The 21,211-nt window shown below is 44.5% G+C and overlaps 1 protein-coding gene across 3 annotated transcripts in view; it reads right to left on the bottom strand.

The window, feature by feature from the left end:
- Clec16a (C-type lectin domain containing 16A) overlaps nucleotides 1-21,211 on the bottom strand; it is a 216,670-nt gene that overhangs the window by 102,944 nt on the left and 92,515 nt on the right. For all 3 annotated transcript variants that reach the window (XM_005007496.4, XM_063226539.1, XM_005007494.4), the window contains exons 14-18: nucleotides 19,847-19,956; nucleotides 19,106-19,150; nucleotides 15,506-15,556; nucleotides 13,323-13,451; nucleotides 1,966-2,086 (exon numbers count right to left, since the gene is read on the bottom strand). In XM_005007496.4, the coding sequence (XP_005007553.1) occupies nucleotides 1,966-2,086; nucleotides 13,323-13,451; nucleotides 15,506-15,556; nucleotides 19,106-19,150; nucleotides 19,847-19,956 (456 nt within the window). The remainder of the gene's footprint in view (nucleotides 1-1,965; nucleotides 2,087-13,322; nucleotides 13,452-15,505; nucleotides 15,557-19,105; nucleotides 19,151-19,846; nucleotides 19,957-21,211) is intronic.

Here is a 21,211-nt window from a genome sequence, read left to right as displayed (position 1 = left end):
AGCAAGCTATTTCCCTTTCTCTGCTTGGATCAAATCAGAGAAAGACTGGTTTATGATTCTCTCCAGCCAACTCAATCAATTATTCCTGAGGCCATTTCTCAAGTGTGAGAGGGCCACAGGAGATGGACACAGAGCATAGTGGGGTCGTAGCTTCTTTGTTCTTCCAAGAAAGGGAAACATAAACGAGCACAAGCACCATGAAGACCGAAAGAAACTGGACACGCAAGTCTACGCAGCATTCTCACAGACGGAGAGCTATTTGTGTTAGGCAGCAGGCTATGTTCCTTATAAGCGTTCTCCCACTGAATACACAGGCCACATAGACTACAGATTGCTGAGTGGTTACCTAGTAGGTACTGTGTTTGGTCACATTATATTTCATTTACTCCTCAAAACAATCTGGTAACAGAAGAAAGACCATTTCCATTTTACAGATGAGGAAATGGTGCTGGGAAGTTTTAATCATCTGCTCAAGAAAGTACAGAGCAGGGCAGGGAAGGCTGGAAAACCCATACTCAATGGTCCATGTCAAGATTGCTGCTAGTTATACAGCTAAACAGTTTTGCCAAGATGAGCTGAAATATACACGAAAGCTTGGAGAATTTTACTGTGTATAAATTATATCTCAAAAGAATGAAACAATGACAACAGACAGTGGCCATCTGCTGTTTCTGCCTGGCTGGCCTCCACCTCTTCTCTGAGATTACCTTTCAAAGGCCCCTCCTTTCTTACTCTCAGCTGATAAAGAGTTCAGAAAGAACTGACCTTATAGCTCAACCCCAGGGCTGGCTATGTGACCCCAGCTGAGCCAGCCAGTGCCTCCTATTCCTCTGACCACTGCTAGGTTCAGGATTGTCCTATAATCTAAGTCAAGCTAAGGAGGGCTCTAATCCAGACCTCTACATAACTTATATAGAAAGAATAGTCCTCTTCCATCATGGCTGCTTAGCTGGTCTGGTAAATTCTGGGGCTGTCTGTGCCATCTTCCCACTGCTTGGTGCCAGCCCTCCTGAAGATGAAACTGGACTAGAGGGAAAAGCAGCTCAGAAATGGAGAAGGGTAACTTCCTGATGATACTGTTTGGGTACCCAGATCCAGTCACGTCTGAAGACAGAATCACTCCTAGACTTTCCAGTGACATCAGCTGGTTCCCCTTTTTTCCATATGCCAGACTGGATTTGGGTTTCTGTCTCTTAGAACCGAAGACTCCTAATTTACCACAGTGCTTTTTAGAATTAGAAAACCATGCTGTCCTTCAGAGTGCACATACCCAGGGCAAATGCAGGAAAGAGGAAGCTGTAAAAATATGAGAAAAGTTCTGGGAACATGAGGCTTTGTAAGTATTATCTCCTTTTTTGTTGCAGTGCTAAGGATTGGAACTCTGGGCTTCATGTATGCTAGGCAAGTGCTCCACTAGTGACCTAAACCCCATCTCACTCACTGTCTCCTTTAATACTCGCCTCATATTGCCAATGAGCACACTGAGGAACTGCCCAGTGAATAAACAGACCAAGGTTATAGAAGAAGCACGTGACTCCCTGGCTGCCAAAGACTTCACCTTACCTATACATTAGTGATTTGCTTTTTGCAAGCTTCCTTTCATTACAGAAAAATCCCTTTATAGCTGGAATCATATAGAAAACTCTTAACAAACAATACTATCAAAGCAACACTGCTGTGGCCACATGGAAGGCAGGGCCCTGAAGTTGTGCTCATTCCTGCACAGCTTCTGATCATTCTGCACACATGTTCCCGCAAAGCTTCTGGTCCCAGAAGGCAGATTCCACAGGCCAGTTTCAAGGTGCCCACACCTGAGGCTCTTTCCTTCAGAACTTTCATAGGATGTGAACACTGTGCATAGTCACACGGCAATGGCAGTACAAAATGCAGGTCATGCACATGCCCTCCCATTGGTGTGTCCTGTGTCCCCTGGCCCCTTGGTATGACTCAGTTTGGCCAACTCACTCAGGTCTAGGACGTCATCGGTTTTGATCAGGTCTTCCTCCCGAGTCAATGGCAGCTGGGTCTCGGGCTCCCCTTGCAGCTGCAGTGACAGGGAACGTAGCATGAAGAACACACGGATGGCCTGGACAACAGTGCAGAGAGTAGAGAGATGTGAAATGGCAGCAATGTTTCAGTGAGGCAGCCACATCAAAACACTGCACAGTGATTTGATTAAAAAGAATGAAAAGAAGGAAATAAAACAAAGCCCACTTTTCTAGCACTGTGGTTCTGTATACTCACAGCAAGGCCCAGGTTCACAGGGCAGCAAACTGCTTTCATTATTCATGGATCAGCTTGGAGTATCTTTACCTCACCTGTCCCCATAGGATCTGTTTCCCAGCTCTCCTGATCCTCCCCACACATTCCTGCACAGCAATCAGACCAAGGGAAGGGAAGTCACTTGCCCAAGGCCTGCTTCCAGGGAGGGTTAGAACCAGGCCTCTTCCAACTGAACCAGAGGGGCTACTGAAAACCAAACCAAGTGCTTCAGTAGGGAGACAAGGGATAAGACATGTGTTGGCTTCAGGGCTGGTGACAGAGCCAAATGAACCTTGTCCCGCCCCTGCCTGGCAAGTCCCTCCACATCTCAGTCGTCAGCCTTATGACTGGGAGTGCATAGTGATAGCAAGAGGCCAGGTACCTGGCAAGTATGTGTGATACCCTTGAAAGTCCCTCAAGCTTTTCCAGCCCGTTCTCTGTGGCAGAGGCAGCTCCACCAGCATAAGGATTCTTGGGCCATAGAAGAGGTGTGTGTCAGAGTCCAGTGTGGCCATCAGACATTTCCAGAAAGCAGGAAAAAGGCAGAGTTCCCAGAAGCCAGTCGGTCAAGTTTGCACAGGAAGTGAACTTTAGCCATGGAAAAACTTGCCATCAACCAGAGCCAGATAGCAGAGGGGCAGTCCACATCTGAGAACATTCTCGTCTGCTCTCTGATGCAGAATGGAGGGGCCTCACTGAGCGACACAGTCAGAAAGATAGGTCTACACTGAATTCCAGCTCTGCTGGCTTCTGTGAACTTCATTTTCCTCATCTGTGAAATGCACATAACACTAATTCAGCTAATTCAGGGCCACCAGGAGGTTCTGAGATAATGCTGGAGGAGAAGCAGTCGGCACAGGCTCCATAAAAGGGCCTCAACCCAGGCACTTAACAGGTACCATGGTGGGTAGAGGAGGTGATGGGGACAAACTACTGGTGAGCAACATAAAGATGAATTCCTATGGACCTCTGGGCCTTCTTGTTTATTGCTCCAGTGGTAATTAACAGTTATTCTAGACTATGTGAAGCGAAGCTTCCCTTCCTACAGCAAGATGTCTCCCCACCTAGGAGGGACAAATTCCTGCCTGCAAAGAGATAGGTTCACACTGCTTCCTGTTGAACCAGTCAAGGACACTGATGAACTACCTGTCTTGACCTCAAACTGCTGAGAGACTTGGACTGGTCCCCTGATGAGAAAACAAAGAGCGCTCCTACTGACAGGGCCTGTTCTGAAGTAAGCAGTTGTTTCTGTAAACTATAAGGCACTAGAGAAAGATAAGCTTTCAGATTGTGATGGTGGTGGCATTAGTATGTTCTGAGTGGTTTAACACTTTTTAGAAGTATAATCTTCATAAAGACATCTGCAACCATTAGAAGACAGTTTCATTAAAAAAATTAAAAGAGTACCTAGTAAGCACCTACTGTGAGTGCCTTACTATAAGTTTAAGACTTCAAGCAGGATGGCAGGGAGTTGAGAGGACAGAATGACATTGGTTCAAGCAGTTGCAAAGGGACCGGGACTCAGCAATGTCAGAAGCTTGTGTCACTTAGCCCAGGATATCAAGAAATGACAACCCCTGTACCAGCCAAGTACAGAGGGCCCGAGATATGGGTGGTCACTGGAAATATCTGGCAGTTTGAGTTCTGAAATTAGGAGTCATGGTGTTAGGAGTTGAGGAGTATAAAAATAAAAAGGCCCATCTTCAGTAGGTGAGAGTCAAGATGATGCTTCATTTCTATGTCAAATCCCACTCCTCTCAGGGCTCGGAAGGCAGAACCCAAGCAGGATCCCAGCCAGGAAATGAGAAACTAGAACTATATGTCTGTCTGTCTGATCTGTCTGTCTATCTATCTACAAATATACATATAAGCATACAAAAGAGTATAACACACATAAAATAAAAATCACAATATTTTTCCTCATTCCTGCCTCAACTCCCAAGAGAAGGCAGAATACACAAGAAGCCCATGGCCATGAACAGAAGAAGCAGAGTCCTACAGAGCAAGGTGCTCCTCGTGGGTGACCTTGAACTCTACAAGGATCCCCACTGAACTCTATAAGGGTCTGGTGGGCATGGTGACCAGTCTCAGAACTTCTGAAGTTCAAAAAAGGATACTGAAAGCAGAGGATGAGGGGCCTCGGAATGCCTGTGGATTGTCAGGGACTGTGTGGGTTTATATGGTATTACCTTACTCTGGACTTTTAATGACCCTGTGTGGTTGCCTTCTACAGAGAGAAACCAAAATTTGGGGATGTCAGGCTGCCTGCCCCATGTCACTCAATAATTTCTTTCTGGTTCTGTGTTCTTTCAACCACACTCACTGGGTGGAACAGGGACTTCTAATCTTTAAGGTTTGGGATCCACATTTTATCTATTAGTTTGCTTTGCTAAATAAAGAGGCAAATTTAAAAATATTACTAAAAAGAAATAAAAACTTACTATTCTTTCATAGACTACCAGGAAGACTGGCTGGAAGATGAGATTAACTTTTGGAAGGATTGGGGGACAGCTGGACAAGTTCAGATGTAAAAGAAGAGATGTCTCCAGTTTCCTTGAAAGCAAACTCCGGCCAGGCAAGTGTCTCAGGGGATCAGTCCAATGAGCAGGGCAGGAGGGCGCTCTGCAGTCAGGCAGACCTGGGCTCAAGCTGGAGTTCAGGTGAGTACATGAATTGCCCCAGCCCAGGCTGGTGCTCTGGAAGTGGGGGCACCATGGGGAACCACCACAAATGTGCATAAAATACCCTGGAAGTGCTCTGACCCCTGGGGCGGGTGCTGGGACAAAAGTTCAGTCCTCATCTTCCCGCTTCCCTGTTGTATTTGCAAGCTGCTCAGTTTAGGCAATAGTCACCCAGATTAGAAGCGCATCAAGATGTGGAAATGGCTGTGCAAGTATAAGTCATTTTAAAAAGAGCTGAAGCAGTGTAACATGGCACAACCTATTGGAAAGTAATGTGGCAATGTGTAGACAGGCACAAAAAAAGCATTCATACCCTTTGAACCAGAAATTCCACGTCTGGGAACTTATCCTAAAGAAATAATTCAAAAGAAAGAAAACACTGTATTCATGAAGTGATTCTTTACAGTTTAGTAGAAAATAATGTAACAGTGGAAGCAACTAAAATATTTACTAAAAGGAAAGAGCCTAAGTAAATGGTGGCAGAAGTCACCTCTATGCAGTCATAAGACTTGTTAAAACTGTATCATGCAGCCCAGGGGTAGAGCACTTACCTAGCATGCATGAAACCCTGGGGTTCATTCCAGCATCAAAAGACAAAATAAAGCATACCTATATCACAATACCAAAAACTTCTTGGATCACAGAAAGAGTGACAGAGAGAGATAGTACGGGGGGCGGGGGATGAAAGCAAGACCATGGGACACTCTCTTTGCCAATATGACGAGATGTATGTGCAAATAAAAGTGGGAGGAGACACAAAAATGTCTAACAGTCATTTAACATGATGAAATGAGAAGTTTCTTCCTTACTTTTGAAATGCTCAGATGTTATTATATTTTCTTTAATGTGGAACAGCCAAAAAGTAAAGTAAAACATTCTGTTTTTTTAAAGTTTAAACTGCTTGTGAACTACGAGGGAACAAGGAAATAGAATGTGGGGACAAATAAAATGAAGTACATGTACATTTGTTTCATAATGGCTTCCAAGGTAACTATAGTGCTTTAATTCAGATTTTGATATTCACCAAAAGCCTTCCTCCTAACTCTCTTTTCCCCAGCACTAGGCCTTGGTAGATTTAGATGATTAAAGAGCTATGTCTATGTCTTGTCCACTTAAGATGCTAGAGTGCTCCGCCGCCATCTAGCCAACACCTTCTGAGCGTGCTCTGTGAGGCCCTGGACTTGCTGTACCACAGCTGTACTCTTGTCTACTGAGAGGCAGGACAAGGAGAACTTCAGGCTCAAAGAGATTAAGTCAGACAGCTAGAGCTGGGCCTTGACCTGCGGTGGTTTGACTCATGAATTTGAACTGTTTCTTACCCATCTGTCTCATCTGCTCTCACATATGGGTTGGGTCCAGGGCAAACTCAGAGTTCGGCTTGAGTGTGGATCTCTTTATCTCAACATGAACTTCCTCAAGGCTCAAGTAACACAACGGGACTTTGCTATTTAGTCTTATTGAGTATTAGTTGTTCACTGTTCCATCTTTACATTTTATACAGTGCTTGGCACCTAGAAAAGTCTTAACAAATACGTCTGAGGAAAACTAAGTGGTGTACTTTATAATGTACAAGTGGGAAAGCAAGTTTATTGCCAGATGCTTCCTCAGGCCTGCCAAGCCTGTTGCCTCCTTTGTCATTCTTTCTCGCTTCCTCTCCCTTCACTGGCTCCCCTTTTGGTTTCCTGCCCACACCACCGTCATTTTGTATCTTGGGACTGCATGGCCTGACCCATCTGGAAAGTATTCCCTTCACTCTGCCTGGCTCCTTCTCACCTTTCACGTTTCTGCTCAGAGGTAACTACAGATCAGCTTTCTCTGATCACTCCACCTAAAACTGAACCCCTCACCCCTGTCACATCATGCCATAGCCTTCCTCCAGAGTCTTGATTGGAGCCTGCTATGACACCTACCATGTTTAGGAGCCTGGTGCTCTGGAAAAAAGAGAGGAAGAGAGGTCTAGACAGCAGGGATCTCTTCCCTGAACCCTTCTGTACCCCCAGGCACAGCACTGTATTTGGCACACAGGAATCCAGTAGCTCTTCGACAAATGTATGAATTAAAAGTTTGTTAAGTCAGGAATGATTACCAGTAAGGATTGTTTAACTTTTTAAATAAGTCCTTAAGGAAAAAAATAATGGGTTTCTAAAAATGACCAACCTCCTAAAAATTTTTAAAAGTCTACTTGACAAAAGAAGGAAAACTTTTGAATTCAAATGAATAAAATAGCATATTCTCTGGATACAAGCAAAAACCTTGAAACAAACCACTTAATGCCTCAATTGTTTCCTAAACCATATACTTCCTTTAGCTCAAACTCACCGCACACCACTGTTTTCTGATTTATGAAATGGGCTTGAGGAGCTAAGCTTCTGGAGTCCAGACAGCTGCCTTATGGCAGGAATGGATGGAGTTGAGAGGCTAAAACTCCTTTTCAGAACCCAGCCTCCCCGTCTCTGTCTCTTTCTCTTCTCTGGTATATTTAACAAATGGTCAGCTTGTAACAGCCAGCTAAACTGAATCAGCATGGTGCAAGGTATGGAAGGCCCACCTGAGGATATCTGTCAACATTAAAGAGAATTGGAGGGGAAGATGGTGTGCTGCTGATTCTCCTGGAGAAGCTTGTCACACTGGTTTTCCTGATATGAACTCAGGTGTTACTATCGGAGAAGCTTGAGATCTCACTGTTCCTGAGGATGGCTGTGGTTCTTTTCAGTGGAGCGCTGGTCCTTATCTCGAGTGTCGCTTCCAGGCTCCAGTGCAGATCTCTCAGCTTGCTGGCACAGATTCTTCATTCCACTGGCAGAGACTTTTTAGATGCTACCACTGACCTTTGGGCCTTCCCAGTGCAGATCCTTGATACAGACTTGCATGTGACATTGTCTTGGGCTCTAGGCCTCCAGCTGGACTCATGGAGGACACTGCTACGGGCTCTAGGTCTTTGGCTGAACTCACGAAGGACTTTTTTGTTTTTTGGCTTTTTGAGATAGGGTTTCATTTTATAATTCAGGCTGTCCTTGAACTCATAGGGATCCTCTTACCTCGGCCTCCTGAGTACTGAGAATACAGGTGTGTGCCACCATGTCTGGCTTTATGCAGGACATTGTTTGGAATGCAGGCCCTCAGGTAGAGTTTTTGGATCTCTAGTTTCTAGCAAGACCTTTTATATACTTTTGTATTCTACTTTTTGGGTGAATATTATAAAATAATTCTATAAATTATGTGTCCTGTATTAAATCTATTCCCTTGTAAATCCTACAACCTGATTTGGTACCTGAAAAACGGGGTTGTTGCTATGACTATACCTGACCATATGGTTCAGGAGTCTTTGGGACTGGCTTGTGGGAAGAGCTTGAAAAGCTTTGGAGATGCCACCTGAAAAATGCAGAGTTGCAATGCCTTAGGCTATACTGTGTGGGATATTCTGGTCAGAACTCAGAAGACCAGAAAACTGGTAAACATGAGGTTCAGGAGGTTTCTATGGAGAAGAAAGACTGCATTAGCTGTTGGGACTTCAGATGGTGTGTGTTATAGCTTGGCACAAAGTTGGTCTGCATTTTGCTTGTGTCCAGAGACTTTGCCTGAGACTGAGATTAAGGGTGATTGGACTAATTTACCTGACAGAAGAAGTTTCAAGGCAGTCTAATGTTGAGGTGGTGGCATGGCTACTGTTGGAGGCTTTTAGCCAGAGCTAGGTTGAGAATCAAAGGCAAAGAGTCTAGTAGAATGATTTAAAATATTGTGAGTGTAGGGGCTGGGGATTTAGCTCAGTGGCATAAGCGAATGCCTTGCAAGCAGGCAGTCGTGAGTTCGATCCCCAGTACCGATAAAAAGGAAAAAGACAAAAAAAAAAAAAAAAAAAAAATTGTGAGTGTAGCCAAAAAGGAAGCTCTAGTAAAGTGGTGGACTGAAAAGATAGAGCAGAGGAGAGCCTGTCTGCTGAGAAAGAACTGGAGGGTAGAAAAGATGGATTGAGGACACCACAAGCAGCAGCAGGACTTCACCCCTTGCAGCCTCAAAATTACAAAAGTAAAAGAAGAAGAAAGCTGCACAATACCATCTTCCAGAACAGTGGTAGCCTAGGAATTTTTTCCTTGGGATTGGATTCCAAGTGTTCAGCAATCCAGGCACTTGACCCCCACAGCCAAGTGAGAAGGAAGCTTGGCTACTGCTCCTACTTGCAGCAGAACTTGGCATCAGTGACATGGTGCTAGTTTTAGTCGTATGCAGAATGGAAGAGCAAAGGGGTCAGGAAGGCTTCCACCCAGATTTCAGAAGATTACCTGGGAAGCCAAGCAGTGAGCCCCTGAGTGAGCAGTGTGTGAAGCTACGAATGGAAAGCCAAAGATGCAGTGGAGACCCCAGAAATTTGGAGAAGCCAGGAATATGGGTCATTTGAGGAAAACTGCAAGGAGAGAGCAGAGCCAGTCCAAGAGAGAAGCCTTTGGAGTTCACATCTTGCCATAGATTGTCTCAGATGCTATACATGGAACTACAGGGCTTAATGCGTTCCCTACTGAATTTTGAACTTGCTTTGTTCCTGTTCCTCTGTATCCTCCTATCTGCAGCTTTTGGAATAGAAATGTCTATCTTGTGTCTTTAAATGTTGGAAATGCTGAACTTTCTTTTCATTTGTACAGCTAAGAGTTTGCCTTAAATCTCACAAAACACTTTTGACTTGGATTTTTCAGAAATGCTGAATCTGTCAGGATTTTGGCAACTCTCAGAGTTGGACTAAATGCCTTTTACATAAAGGTAAATGCTAGAGTCTTTGGGGGACAAGGATGGAATGTTATAGTTTGTGTCTAGATGTCCATCCACCTCATGCAGCCTTGGGGTTTCTTGGATGTGGCTGAATCTATAGAGTATATGACTGATTCATATGGCAATGCTGGAATTAATGGCAGGTGACTGCTGGATCAGTCTACTGATTGGATTGGCACCACCCTAATTCTGGTACACCAGGTAAAATATAAGGGACAGAAAGAGGCTTATCTTGCTCTCCCTTGCCACTTTTGCTGTCTTCTGCCACCATGTACTGTTGCTTTTCTGCCACATGCCACCCAGCATTGGAGCCAGCTGATTATGGGCTGAAACCTCTACAAACTGAACTAAATAAACCTTTCCCCCTTTAACTTTGGGTGTTGAGTATTTTGTCTTAGGAATGACAGAAAAGTAACAAGACTCTTTCTCTTTCGCTCTGTCTCCATTTCTCTCTCCCTCAGTTCTGAGGATTAAACCCAGGGTACTCTACCGCTGAGCAATATGATCAGTGCTTTTAATTTTAATTTTTTATTTTTTATTAGTATATGGTTGCATCCATAATTTCATTTCTTGTGTAGACATGGTACATGTACATAACACATCTTGATTCTATTTTCATTTTCTTCCCCTCCCCATCATTGGATCTCCTCATCTGAGAAAGATCTATCTCCTTACATCCTATCATATATGTTTTATATTGCTTTTTATTTATATTTTGGGCCTCTCATGTAAGAGAAAATATGGGATATTTAAGCTTGCATGTCTGGTTTAATTTCAGTTAACCATAAAGTCTCAAGGTGCATCCATTTTCATACACATGACTCAAATGTGTCCCTGTTTATGGCACAGTGCACTACATTTCTTTATCCATTCATCTGCTGAGGGACATATATCCTGCTTCCAAGATTGAGCTATTATGAATTGTGCTGCTATAAACATGAATATACATGTATTGCTGTAATAGGACAACTTTAACTCTTTTGGGAAGACATCTAGAAGGAGAATAGCTGGGTAGAATGGAATTTTTAGTTTCAGTGTTTTGAGCAATCTCCATACTGATTTCCATAGTGGTTGTACTAGTTTACATTACACTGACAATGTTTGATGCACGGTCTCATTAAGTTGCTCAGGTGGGACTTGAACTTGTGATCCTCGTGTCTCAGCCTCCTGCAGTGCTAGGATTACAGTGTGTACCAACTTGCTTGCTTGATTCTTGAAATCACAAAAGGGAAGCTTCTCTAAAGCAGATGACTTTGCTTTGAGGGGCCTGCCGTATTTTTATTTCATTCTACTACTCGGGGTCTCTGGGACTGCCAATTTTTAAAACTGGTTAGATACACAAAGGCTTAATTAGGAGGCACCAGAGAAGTCCAGGTACTCCTTAGGGGCTCTGTGCTTCAGTCAGCCATCTGGGCTACGCATTGCATCTGGGGTAAGAAAGGTGAGCAGCATAGCCCTGAGCTTGCAACTATGTGAAATGTGAGGGCAAAGAAGAGAACTATTATCATAATGGACCTGATAGTGGCCTTCAATATGCATGATTTACCTATAGTCCTCACAATAACTTTGGAAAGGCAGGCATATTCAATGCTGTAAATGAAGATGATCGTTTAAACAGAGCCTCCTCCCTGCAACATGCCTGACACCTTACCCCTAATTTCTCCCATTTTTCTCGTATGCAAAGGCATCTGCCCCAACCCAGCAAGGCATGATGTCATGAAACAGTGTTAAGAGGTAATGGCCAAGGTCCTCATCAGCTCCAAGGCTCCCCATTTTGGTTCCTGTCAGTTTCTCCCCGGCTGGCCTTATGACTTTCTACTCTGCCGCAGCTGTTTAATGACACCACAACATGGCTTTGCTTCTCCCAGTGCCTCGTCCACTCCTGTACATTACTGGCTTAATGGCCACCCTCTCTGGTGCCTGTTCTCTTAGGGATTCAAAATCTGCCCTCATGACACTTTAGTGACAGTGGGATAGATGGACTGTGCTGCCTTTCCCACTCTGGCCCTTTTGACCAATTCCTTGAAGGTGTTGTGTTTTCAATATTCCTGTGCTGAGCCCCAGGAGGGGCTAGGAGATACAACGACAGATGCAGTAAGAACAAGGAGTTAGAATGCTTAGGGCCTGGGCTCTGGAGGCCACACGGCTTGGGCCATTGGGTGGGTAAGCTCCTGACAGCCTGGGTGACTTCGAGAAAATTGCTTGACCTCTCCTGCCTCTCAGATGCTTCCTCTGTGAAATGTGGCAATGGTGCTAGGCTGTGAAAGTAAATAAGGAAACCCCTTGTAAAGAACAGCTATGAAGGAGCCACTTTATATATATAGAGTGGCTGGAAAAGGCTGATAACCAAGAACCAAAAGCAGGCAATGTTTGGGCCCTACACCTGTATCTCAGAGCTTCTGCAGCAGGGCTCTTTGGCCCCAGGACACTGCTGCCCCAGCAATGGGTGGTCTGCTGGTACCACGCTGGGAAGTACCTCCTAGGCCAAGCAGTGAAGGGTAAACATGCCAGCATAGAGGAGTCACCAGCATGCTTCCCCCTTTTCAGAACTAGTCTTCCAGTGAAAGCTGAGGATGCCAAGAACAGACATTACTGTCCAAACAAACTGTGTGCCTGGCCAGTGGGGGTGACAGTGCTTGAAGAAGCATGTAAAGGAAGGTGGAAGCCGCTGGGCAGGGTGGGCCTGTGGTAAGTCTGTGGGTTTGCTCAGACAGCTGAGAATGTGGACAAACTCAAGATATATGGGTCCCACTTCCTCTGCACCCCACCCTCTGCTGTCGAGGCAAAAGTACCAGCTGGGTGGAGGCAGGTTGCAGATTCCTCTTGATCTGAGGTCACACTGCAGGTCACTCCTGCTTTCCAAAATCCCAAAGTGAAGCACCTCTTTCACTCTAGCACGCAGATTAATTCATAAGATGTGGGCTGATAACCAGAACTGTGTGCAATGAATTCCTCTAAATTATCCACTGATATTCACATCTCTAGGGAATGATTTTCTAGGAAAAGGCTGTGGTGCTTTCTAAGAAAGAAACTGTGATCTTACAAAGGAGATAAAATACCATGAATAGCCCAGCTGAGACCGCTTCCTAGAGTACTTGCTTCAACAAAAAGTGCTGATAAGGGAAGTGCCTGCTTTTGGCTGCTTCTAAGAACTCTCTGCTCTTCACACTCGCTTCTTCCACAGGCCTGTAAGATTCACAATTTCACTTGCGTGTGCCTTGCCCCAAAATGAGCTAGATACTTAACATCACGCCATCTTTGGGGGTTGTGAGATCTCTGGGCTTAGATTTCACACCAATTTCACCTACACTGGCTGCTCTGCGCTCTGCTCTCGGTTCACAGAAGCCCTGCCTCCTGGCTTCCGCTCCCTGAGCTCAGGACTCAAGCTTTTCTCTGTGCTGTGAAGGCAGCCTGTCTGCAGCTACAACGGTGCCTGTGCAATGTGATTTCACCTTCTGCTTGCCAAAGGGTAGCAGGTGCATGGGAGAGGAGCTCTCCACTTTGTATCTCAGCTGTGCTGGAGGCAGGCTCCAGATGACCCATAACCCCTTCCTCCCTGGTTTAGAAGAGATTTAACAAAATGGCTGCCCAGGAGAGACAGGTCCAGCACTCACTCACCCGCCGGGTCTTCTCCACATCGCCACATGGCAGCCGCTTCACAAAGTCAATGCCTGTCAGGGGTGTGCCTGTTGGAGGCAGCAGGATGGAGGCGTCCATCATGAGATATTCCACATTCATGGGCTTCATCTAGGAGACACACCACAGGAAACCTCACTGAAGGTCCTTCCCTTGAGATGGAGGAGGGCATGGGGGCAGGTCACACAGGCTGCTACCCACACCTACACAGTCAGGGAGTGCTGTCAACTTGGGTCTAGAGTGGGACCAAGTCTCAGGCCTGTCATAACCAGGATTAACAATCCTTTTTGGCTTTCCTAATTGCAGGTTTTTCCTTATGAATCCAGAGGGCCACAAAGCCAATTAGTGAAGGCTGCCTGCCTTTTCCTTATGGACACTTAAGTACTTGCTGCCAAAGGCTTGATGTCTGCTGCCCCAATCCTGTGTTCCTCAGCAGGAGTGGCAGAGTCCCTTTTCTGCCCCACCGCCACCCTAGGCACTGATCTTTCTGCAGTGCCCTATCAGCTTTTCTCACTGGCTCACAGCACCCTCTGCTTTACTCTTTGTAGCCTTCCTAGGAAGCACTTTATAGCCCTACATGGGGGACATGAATGCTGGATCCATATACCTTCAGCACTGTACTGGGGCACTCAGGGAAGTGAGGGAAGCATAATAAGCCATGGTTTGGCTTTAGTGATGCCCCTCCAGTAGCACATTAGGGCCTGTCTCCACCTCAGTTTGCTCAGAGGCTGATTTCCGAGGGACTGAGCTGAAGACTAACTTCAGCTCCCAGGGCTGGGGCGTGTCATCTTTGTATCTTTCTAGAAGATCAGGCAATGGGCAGGACATCACAAACAGTGGATTAATGAACCAGGAAAGATTTGTAGGGTTGCAGGGAGAAGCAAGTATTTTTTTTGCACATGGACTTTACATAAATTATCTTGCCGGGTATTTCACATCCACCCTGGCAGCAATGTGGAGTAAGGCTCAATGTATTGGTGAAAAAAATCAAGGCTTAGAATTTAAGCAACCTGCCAAAGGTCACACAATTAGTAAGCAAACAAAAGCAAGGGCAGGGGTTTAGGAGCCTGAGATTTTCCATATCACAAGTGGCACATGAATGCTACAATTTCAAACAGAAAACCAAGAAGAGAGATGGAGGATTAAGATGGCAAATAACACCTAATCCACTGTATTCTGGTTAATCTTCTGAAGAGAAGAAGTCTGAGTTGCCTGCTTAAGGGCTGGAGAATGCCAGGGGCTCAGTGCATCAACGGCAGCAGGGTACAGTTAACTGCAGTGCATGTCACAAGGATGCCTGGCCACTGCAGTCTGTTGGGCTCTTCTGGAGCCTGAAAAAGACTCCACACAGGCCTCAGATGCACAGTAACAGGAATGTGGTAAGGGGTCTGGACACCAGTGACCAGGCTAGGAAGCCAGGGAGGCATGTAGCTGAGTTGCCTGCCCTCCCCTATTGACACTTTAAACATTTAAGTTCATTATAAATGTCCTAATTACTTCATACTTTGGTGAGTAATGTCCATGCAAGGATAATTTATCATCTATTTATCAAGTGCCCACTTGGGGTTAGGTGCTGGAAATGCAGATTGATTAGGAACAAGACAGAAAGCTCTGATCTCCCGAACCTATCACCTGCTGGGAGAGGAGGGTGATGCTGGTGCAGTGTGCTGGCATCTTCTGCTACAGCAGCAAGAAAGGAGGCAGCACCATCCAGAGAGTGGGGCAGTGGGCTGGGAGGTGAGATGCTTTGCTCTGGAAGCCTGGCTCTGCCACTGAAAGCTGGGACAGATTTGGGAACATTACCTGACCTCTGACTTTCAGTTTCCTCATCAGCAAAGGAGGAGGCAATAACATTAACCTTTAGTTGATATGAAGGGTAAGCAATTTAATATATACAATGTACTTTATAGTCCCAGCATGGAGCAAGGCCTCCCCAGCATTATTCAAATCATAGCAAACCTTTCTGACCCATTTTACAGATACAGTGCAGAGGGAGTGAAGTAATCTGGACTTTCAGTGATGATGGGATCCAAAGGCTCCACTATACATTTACTTCCCCACCAACTCTGCCACTCATCAGAAGGCCCCAGAAAGACAGAGGCTTTGTGGATCTGGCAGGCACACAGATGCATGTCAACTCAGGTGTGTCCCGGACCCTTACTTACTGTCATGCTCCTGTACTCATCTTCAAACATATCTAAAAAAATTTCTTCCCCCTAAAAAGAAAGAAAGAAAGAAAGAGATTATTCACATTTTGTCCCCATAAACACAGAATTGCAAACTCTAGCTCTCAGCTTTACAGGCCATCTGTTTCTTGTTAGTAGGTTCTCGTAAATCACCAGGAAGTAAAATACACACGTGAACACAAATACACATTCAAATGAAACACCAAATTTCAAATTGTACTGTTTGACATTTTTTTTCTTTTTAAAAAAGCATGTTGAGTTAGAATTGCTTTGTCAAAGCAGTTAGTTAGAAAGCACCCCTGTAATCCAAGCACTCTGGGAGGCTGATGCAGGAAGATCAAAAATTCAAGGCTAGCCAGAGAAATTTCGTGACTTAACAAGTCTCTGTCTCAAAATAAAAAATTTTAAAAGTCTTGGTTTCAACCCCTAGTACAAAAAACAAAAACAAAACCAGTACTTAATATCATCTACTTGTGAGAATGATAAGAGTAACAGGAAACCCTGGCTGAGTCGCCATGTTAAAAATGTGAAGTTCTACATCTCTGGGAGGAAGAGTATAATTAAGAATACTTAAAACTAAAATTACATGGGTCTCTCTTTTGTAGGTCTTCAGGCTGAGGCTCTACCTTGGAGGTTCCCTTCACAACAGGGTAGGGGGTAGGAACTTGGGTATGAGACACATAGAGCTGGGACCAATGCCCAGCCTACTTCAGAGTCTCTGTTTCACTGCAAGGGTGGGAAAACAAACGGGAAAACAAACAAACAAACACAAAATAGGCCCATGTTCTTGGGTCATCTGTTGTAAAGGTGAAGTGAGTTAATGTACATAAAATGCAGAGTGCAGAGTCTGCTGCTCAGTCAGAGCTGGAGAAATGTTAGTGCTCACTGGCACTGTCATCTCTGCTAGACAATGACAGTGAGAACTGTCCTGTCTCTTAAGTCCTAGGACACACACACACACACACACACACAGAGTCAGGGTGGAAAAAGGCACACATCAGGGATCTCTTTTATACTTTTCTACTCATTAGAACACAGATGAATGTGAAGATTCTTGTATGGTATAAGGAGCACCAACAGAACTGGCAACTCCTGAACACATCCAAAAGCTCCAGAGACATTACACTTAGGGTATAGGTGTTATAGAGATATAGGAGAAATGCAACTCCCAGACTGCTACATGTCAGATATGCTGAGTTTGTGTTTTCTGGAACTGAAGAATGAATTCCAAGGAAAAAGAGAAGTTAAGAGTAGCAAACACTGAAACATAGCTCCTAAGACAGAAGGGCTCCCAAAAATGGGCTGCCACAGAGGCCCTCTGTCAGGGGTAATTTATACAGCAAAGTCAAAATACGGGCACAATGTGTGTCCAAGTATTATCAACCTATACAGTCACAGATATAGCTGCTTAGCTAATACTGACCCAACTGGGAAGTGAGTCAAGTAGCAGAACTATATGGAAAGAACAAAGTCACTTTGGGGGAGAGATGGATCTGGATGCTCTGGCCACCCACCTGGGTGACTTATGTCTATCCGGACTTTATTGGACTAGGTGATATCAATCACAGCACAATCTCAAGCTACTGTTTATTCCTCAGAAAAGCTTATAATCCCGGCCAATGCATCTTTATCTTGAGGCTTGGCCTTCAATGGATGTGCCACCAGCCACAATTTTGGTGTGGTCTTTTGCACTGATTCTCTTGCGGGTCTGTCCCTGCCTGTCTATTAACGTCTACCTAACTTAGCAGCCTATAATAATAAGATAAAAGCAAGAGAAAAATCTGGATGGAAAAGAGAACCAACATTCAAATACATCTCTCCTTTTGTTGTTGTTGTTTTTTGTCTTTTTCCTTTTTATCAGTACCGGGGATCGAACTCACGACTGCCTGCTTGCAAGGCAGACGCTTATGCTGCTGAGCTAAATCCCCAGCCCCTTCTCCTTTTGTTAATAGAAGAGAAGAGAATTGCCTTCAGGGAAAATGCCTGCCTCTATATCTGTTTGTTCAACTCAAAAGCTCTGATGGAAGGGGGAATAAAGCTTAGAGCAGCAACCCTGGAAAGAGTCAAACATGACTAACTCAACAATGGGGTTTTTCTTTGCTCTGGGCTTGCTAGCAGGGGCATGTCCCGACTTAAAGGCCAAAGTGGGATTTCTTCCCCAGTGCATAGGGGGCTCACAGGGTGCCACCCTTGCCTGGGCATGTCCACTACTGTAGCTGGATGGGATCCATGCAACCCATTGAGGTGGGTTTCTAGATTATAGAACCTGATTTACTTCAACAAACACAGACAATAATGGGTTGTGGCTTAAAAGATTCCTATAAAGTAGCTTAAAAAGAATACAAATAATGAAATCACAGGTAAACAACAGAAAACGGCAGCAATGACACCTTTTCCCATCTAGGAGGAGCTGCATTAGCCTTTTAAGGGGAAATCACACTATAAGATCTGAGATGGAGACCAAAATTCAGAAAATTACTAGGAATATCTGATAAACAGATTAATCCAGCATGGTTGACAATGATAAGCTTGCCTAAAGGCAAAACCTGGATGTTTATGTCTCCCCAAAATTTGTATGTCAAAATCCCAATCCCAGGGTGAAGGTGTTAGGATGCGGGGTCTTTTAGAGCTGATTCGATCATGAAGGTGGCCTTATAAAAGAATCCTCAGAGACTGTCTGCCCCTTCCACAATGTGAGAACACAGTACAAAGGCACCATCTATAAGAAAGCAGGCCTCCTCCCAATACTGAATCTACCTTGGTCTGGGATCTCTCCATCTCTAGAACTCTGAGAAATACATCTCCATTGCTTGTCAGCCACCCAGTACTAACAGCTGTATGCCCTAAGATAAGAGCTAAACAAAACTGGGCTGAGAGCATGCCTCAGTTGTAGAATGCTTGCCTAGCACGTGCCAGGTCGTGGGTTTGACTCTCAGAACTACACCAAACCAACTCTCCCTCAAAACTACCCCCTCCACAGTTATTTTTAAAATCATGGTAGTACCTTATAAAATCTCCCTAAACCTAATATAAAAGTTTAGAGGCCCTCCTGAGGTTTCTTAGTACATATGTATATAATTAATATACATGTATTTAAAATAACAAATCACTGATAAGTAATTTTATATGTATTAGCACATATAACTCATGAACATTAGTTCATCAGGTATTATTCGGTTATATGTGTATGATTTGTGACTTACATATAAATTCATAAATACTCATAAGTAATTTATAAACATTGTCATAAAAGGAGTCCTTATAAGAGAACATGAAAAGTTCACACTAGGCATGGTGGCACACACCTGTGACCCTAGCACGCTGGGAGGCTGAGGCAGGAGGACCGCAAGTTCAAGCCCAGCTTGAGCAACTTAGTGTGATCCTGTCTCAAAATAAAAAATAAAATAAACAAGGGTTGTAAATGCCCTGGGTTCAACTCTCAGTACCAGGGGTAGGGGTCACGGCTCTGAGAATATGAATCAAGCATTTTCATTTAGTGATCACAGATATAAAGAATAACTGAAGGCATATAACCTTCTAGTATCCCCTTTCTACAAGACATCACAGACTGCCAGTCACCTTATAGAAATGCCGCACAAGGTGGACACTCTCTTCTCTTGCGCCCTGTTAAAAGAAAGAGCGTATTGAAGCAAACAAGTCGGGTTCATTACCAATTCTGCAAACAGAGTACATGTAAAACAGATGTTGGCTAATACTTTTAATACATACAATGATTTTTAGGGAAGGGCAGAGGCAGAACTCAAAATGCAAACTGACTAAGGGCAGGCAATTCAAAGCAGTAACACAGAAAGCCTGTTAATGTACAATTATGTGTGTGTGTGGGTGAATAAGCCATTAACTACAAAATACAGAATTGTTCTGTAAGTATGTGTATGCGTATATGTGAGTGTGTACCTCCATAAACACACTTAAGCTCCACTATAGTTACTTTTTACCTCCCTATACTTCCTAAATTTTCTTTAAAAACATGGAAATAAGGTCAGAGAAACAATATAAACTATCAAAACTTCATAAGTATATATTTTAGTGCAGAAATTACAAATAATGTATATGTTAATATATGTATGAAAGTTTTATAATACAAAAGGAAGAATTTTAAAATCCTATGAGCAAATACAGAATCAAATGATTGTACTGAGCTACTAAATTTAGAGTAAGTGGATTAACCCTTCAAGTATGTCCCAGCTGAAAGGAGCTTCCTTCCGGACAAGTGAAATGGAGTGGGGCTCCTCTCTGGCCTTACTTCTGACCTCTTCCACTCTCCTGGGCCCATGGGAAAGGGGAGAGGGGAGGCCTCACCTCCAGACAGGCCAGGTGCACGTCCTTTATGATACAGCCAGAGCTGGTCAGGACTTGCTGCTTCAGGAGCAGGCAGCTCAGCTCCAGCGTGGCCAGTCGGATCTTCCCATCTGCAGAACACAGCAGGTCAGCCTTGCATCCCCAGGAGCAGTGCCCTGGAACACAGGCTCTGGGCTGCCTGCTGTGAGGCTAACAGGTTTGACAGTAGACCAGTCAAGGTCTTATCCAGTGGAAACACAGAGAGAGCCCCATATGCCAACCCCTTTCCTAGTCAATTACAATTCAACGTTCCCAACAAAGCTGCGTATACACCATGTAATCATTTAGATCAAGAATGTACCCCCAAATGCCTCATGTGCCCACAGATGGAACTTTTGGAAGCTAATTAAATCATGGGGGTGATATATATAGATGACTTGATGTTAGGAAGTGGGGGCTGGTCACAAGACGCAGTCACTGGGTACGTGACCTGGAAGTGTCTATCTCCCTTCTCGGTTCTTTCACTCTGCTTCCTGGGTCATGACTTACGCAGTTTTCCTCTCCAGACCCTCCCACCATGACGTTTCTGCCTTGGAGCCAGCCAACCATGGACTGAAACCTCTAAAACCCATGAGCCCAAATAAACCTCTCCTCCAAGTTGTTAGTGTCAGGTATTATTTCACTAAGGAATACCAACTAGGTCTCTGAAGTCCCTTTATCAGGGAGAGGGGAGGTGGAAAAGAGGCTAAGCGCTGCAGAAGCCTAGGAAGTAACTCTCTGCAGGCTACTGTTGTTTCTGTCTAGCATTCTTCTCCCATCTCCAGGAACGATGTCACTCTTTCCTCTGAAGAACCCCCATACCACCTTAGGTCCAAACACAGTCTTGAAAACATTTGAGCCTCTAGATTTAGCTGAGCTTCTAGATTTAGCTGTGCCTCAGGCCAGACCCTGAGCTTTTACTAGCCAGCATGGCTTTGTTTCTGCTAGAACTATTTACAGTAGTCTGAGGTGGGTCTCTATTAACTGTAACCAAGTTCTGCCTACCCCAGCTTGCTACACTAACCTGCTGTGAGCCAGGCAGGGTGCCAGGAGCTTTATGTATTCTCAAGAAACACATATATAAATGCATTGCAATAGGTGCCTCTAAAAACTGATGGTTAGAAAAGTGCAATGACTTGCCTAGGGCCTTACAACAGGGCAAATGGCAGACTTCAAGTACTCTGCAAGTCAAACCTACATCTGCCACCTCTCACAGAAGCATCTGCAACTGTTCAAAGAACAACTGTTCTTATGCAAACCTTCCCGTGATTCTTTAGACTTATTTCTAGGCAAAGTCTTGGCAAGAAAAAGCCAAGGAGGAAGGAGTCCAGATCATTCTTCTGAGCA

Source organism: Cavia porcellus, unplaced genomic scaffold (assembly GCF_034190915.1).
Source record: "Cavia porcellus strain 051 isolate PalLab524CR breed Dunkin Hartley unplaced genomic scaffold, mCavPor4.1 scaffold_16, whole genome shotgun sequence".
NCBI lineage: Eukaryota > Metazoa > Chordata > Mammalia > Rodentia > Caviidae > Cavia > Cavia porcellus.
This window is presented reverse-complemented; position numbering and strand designations above follow the sequence as displayed.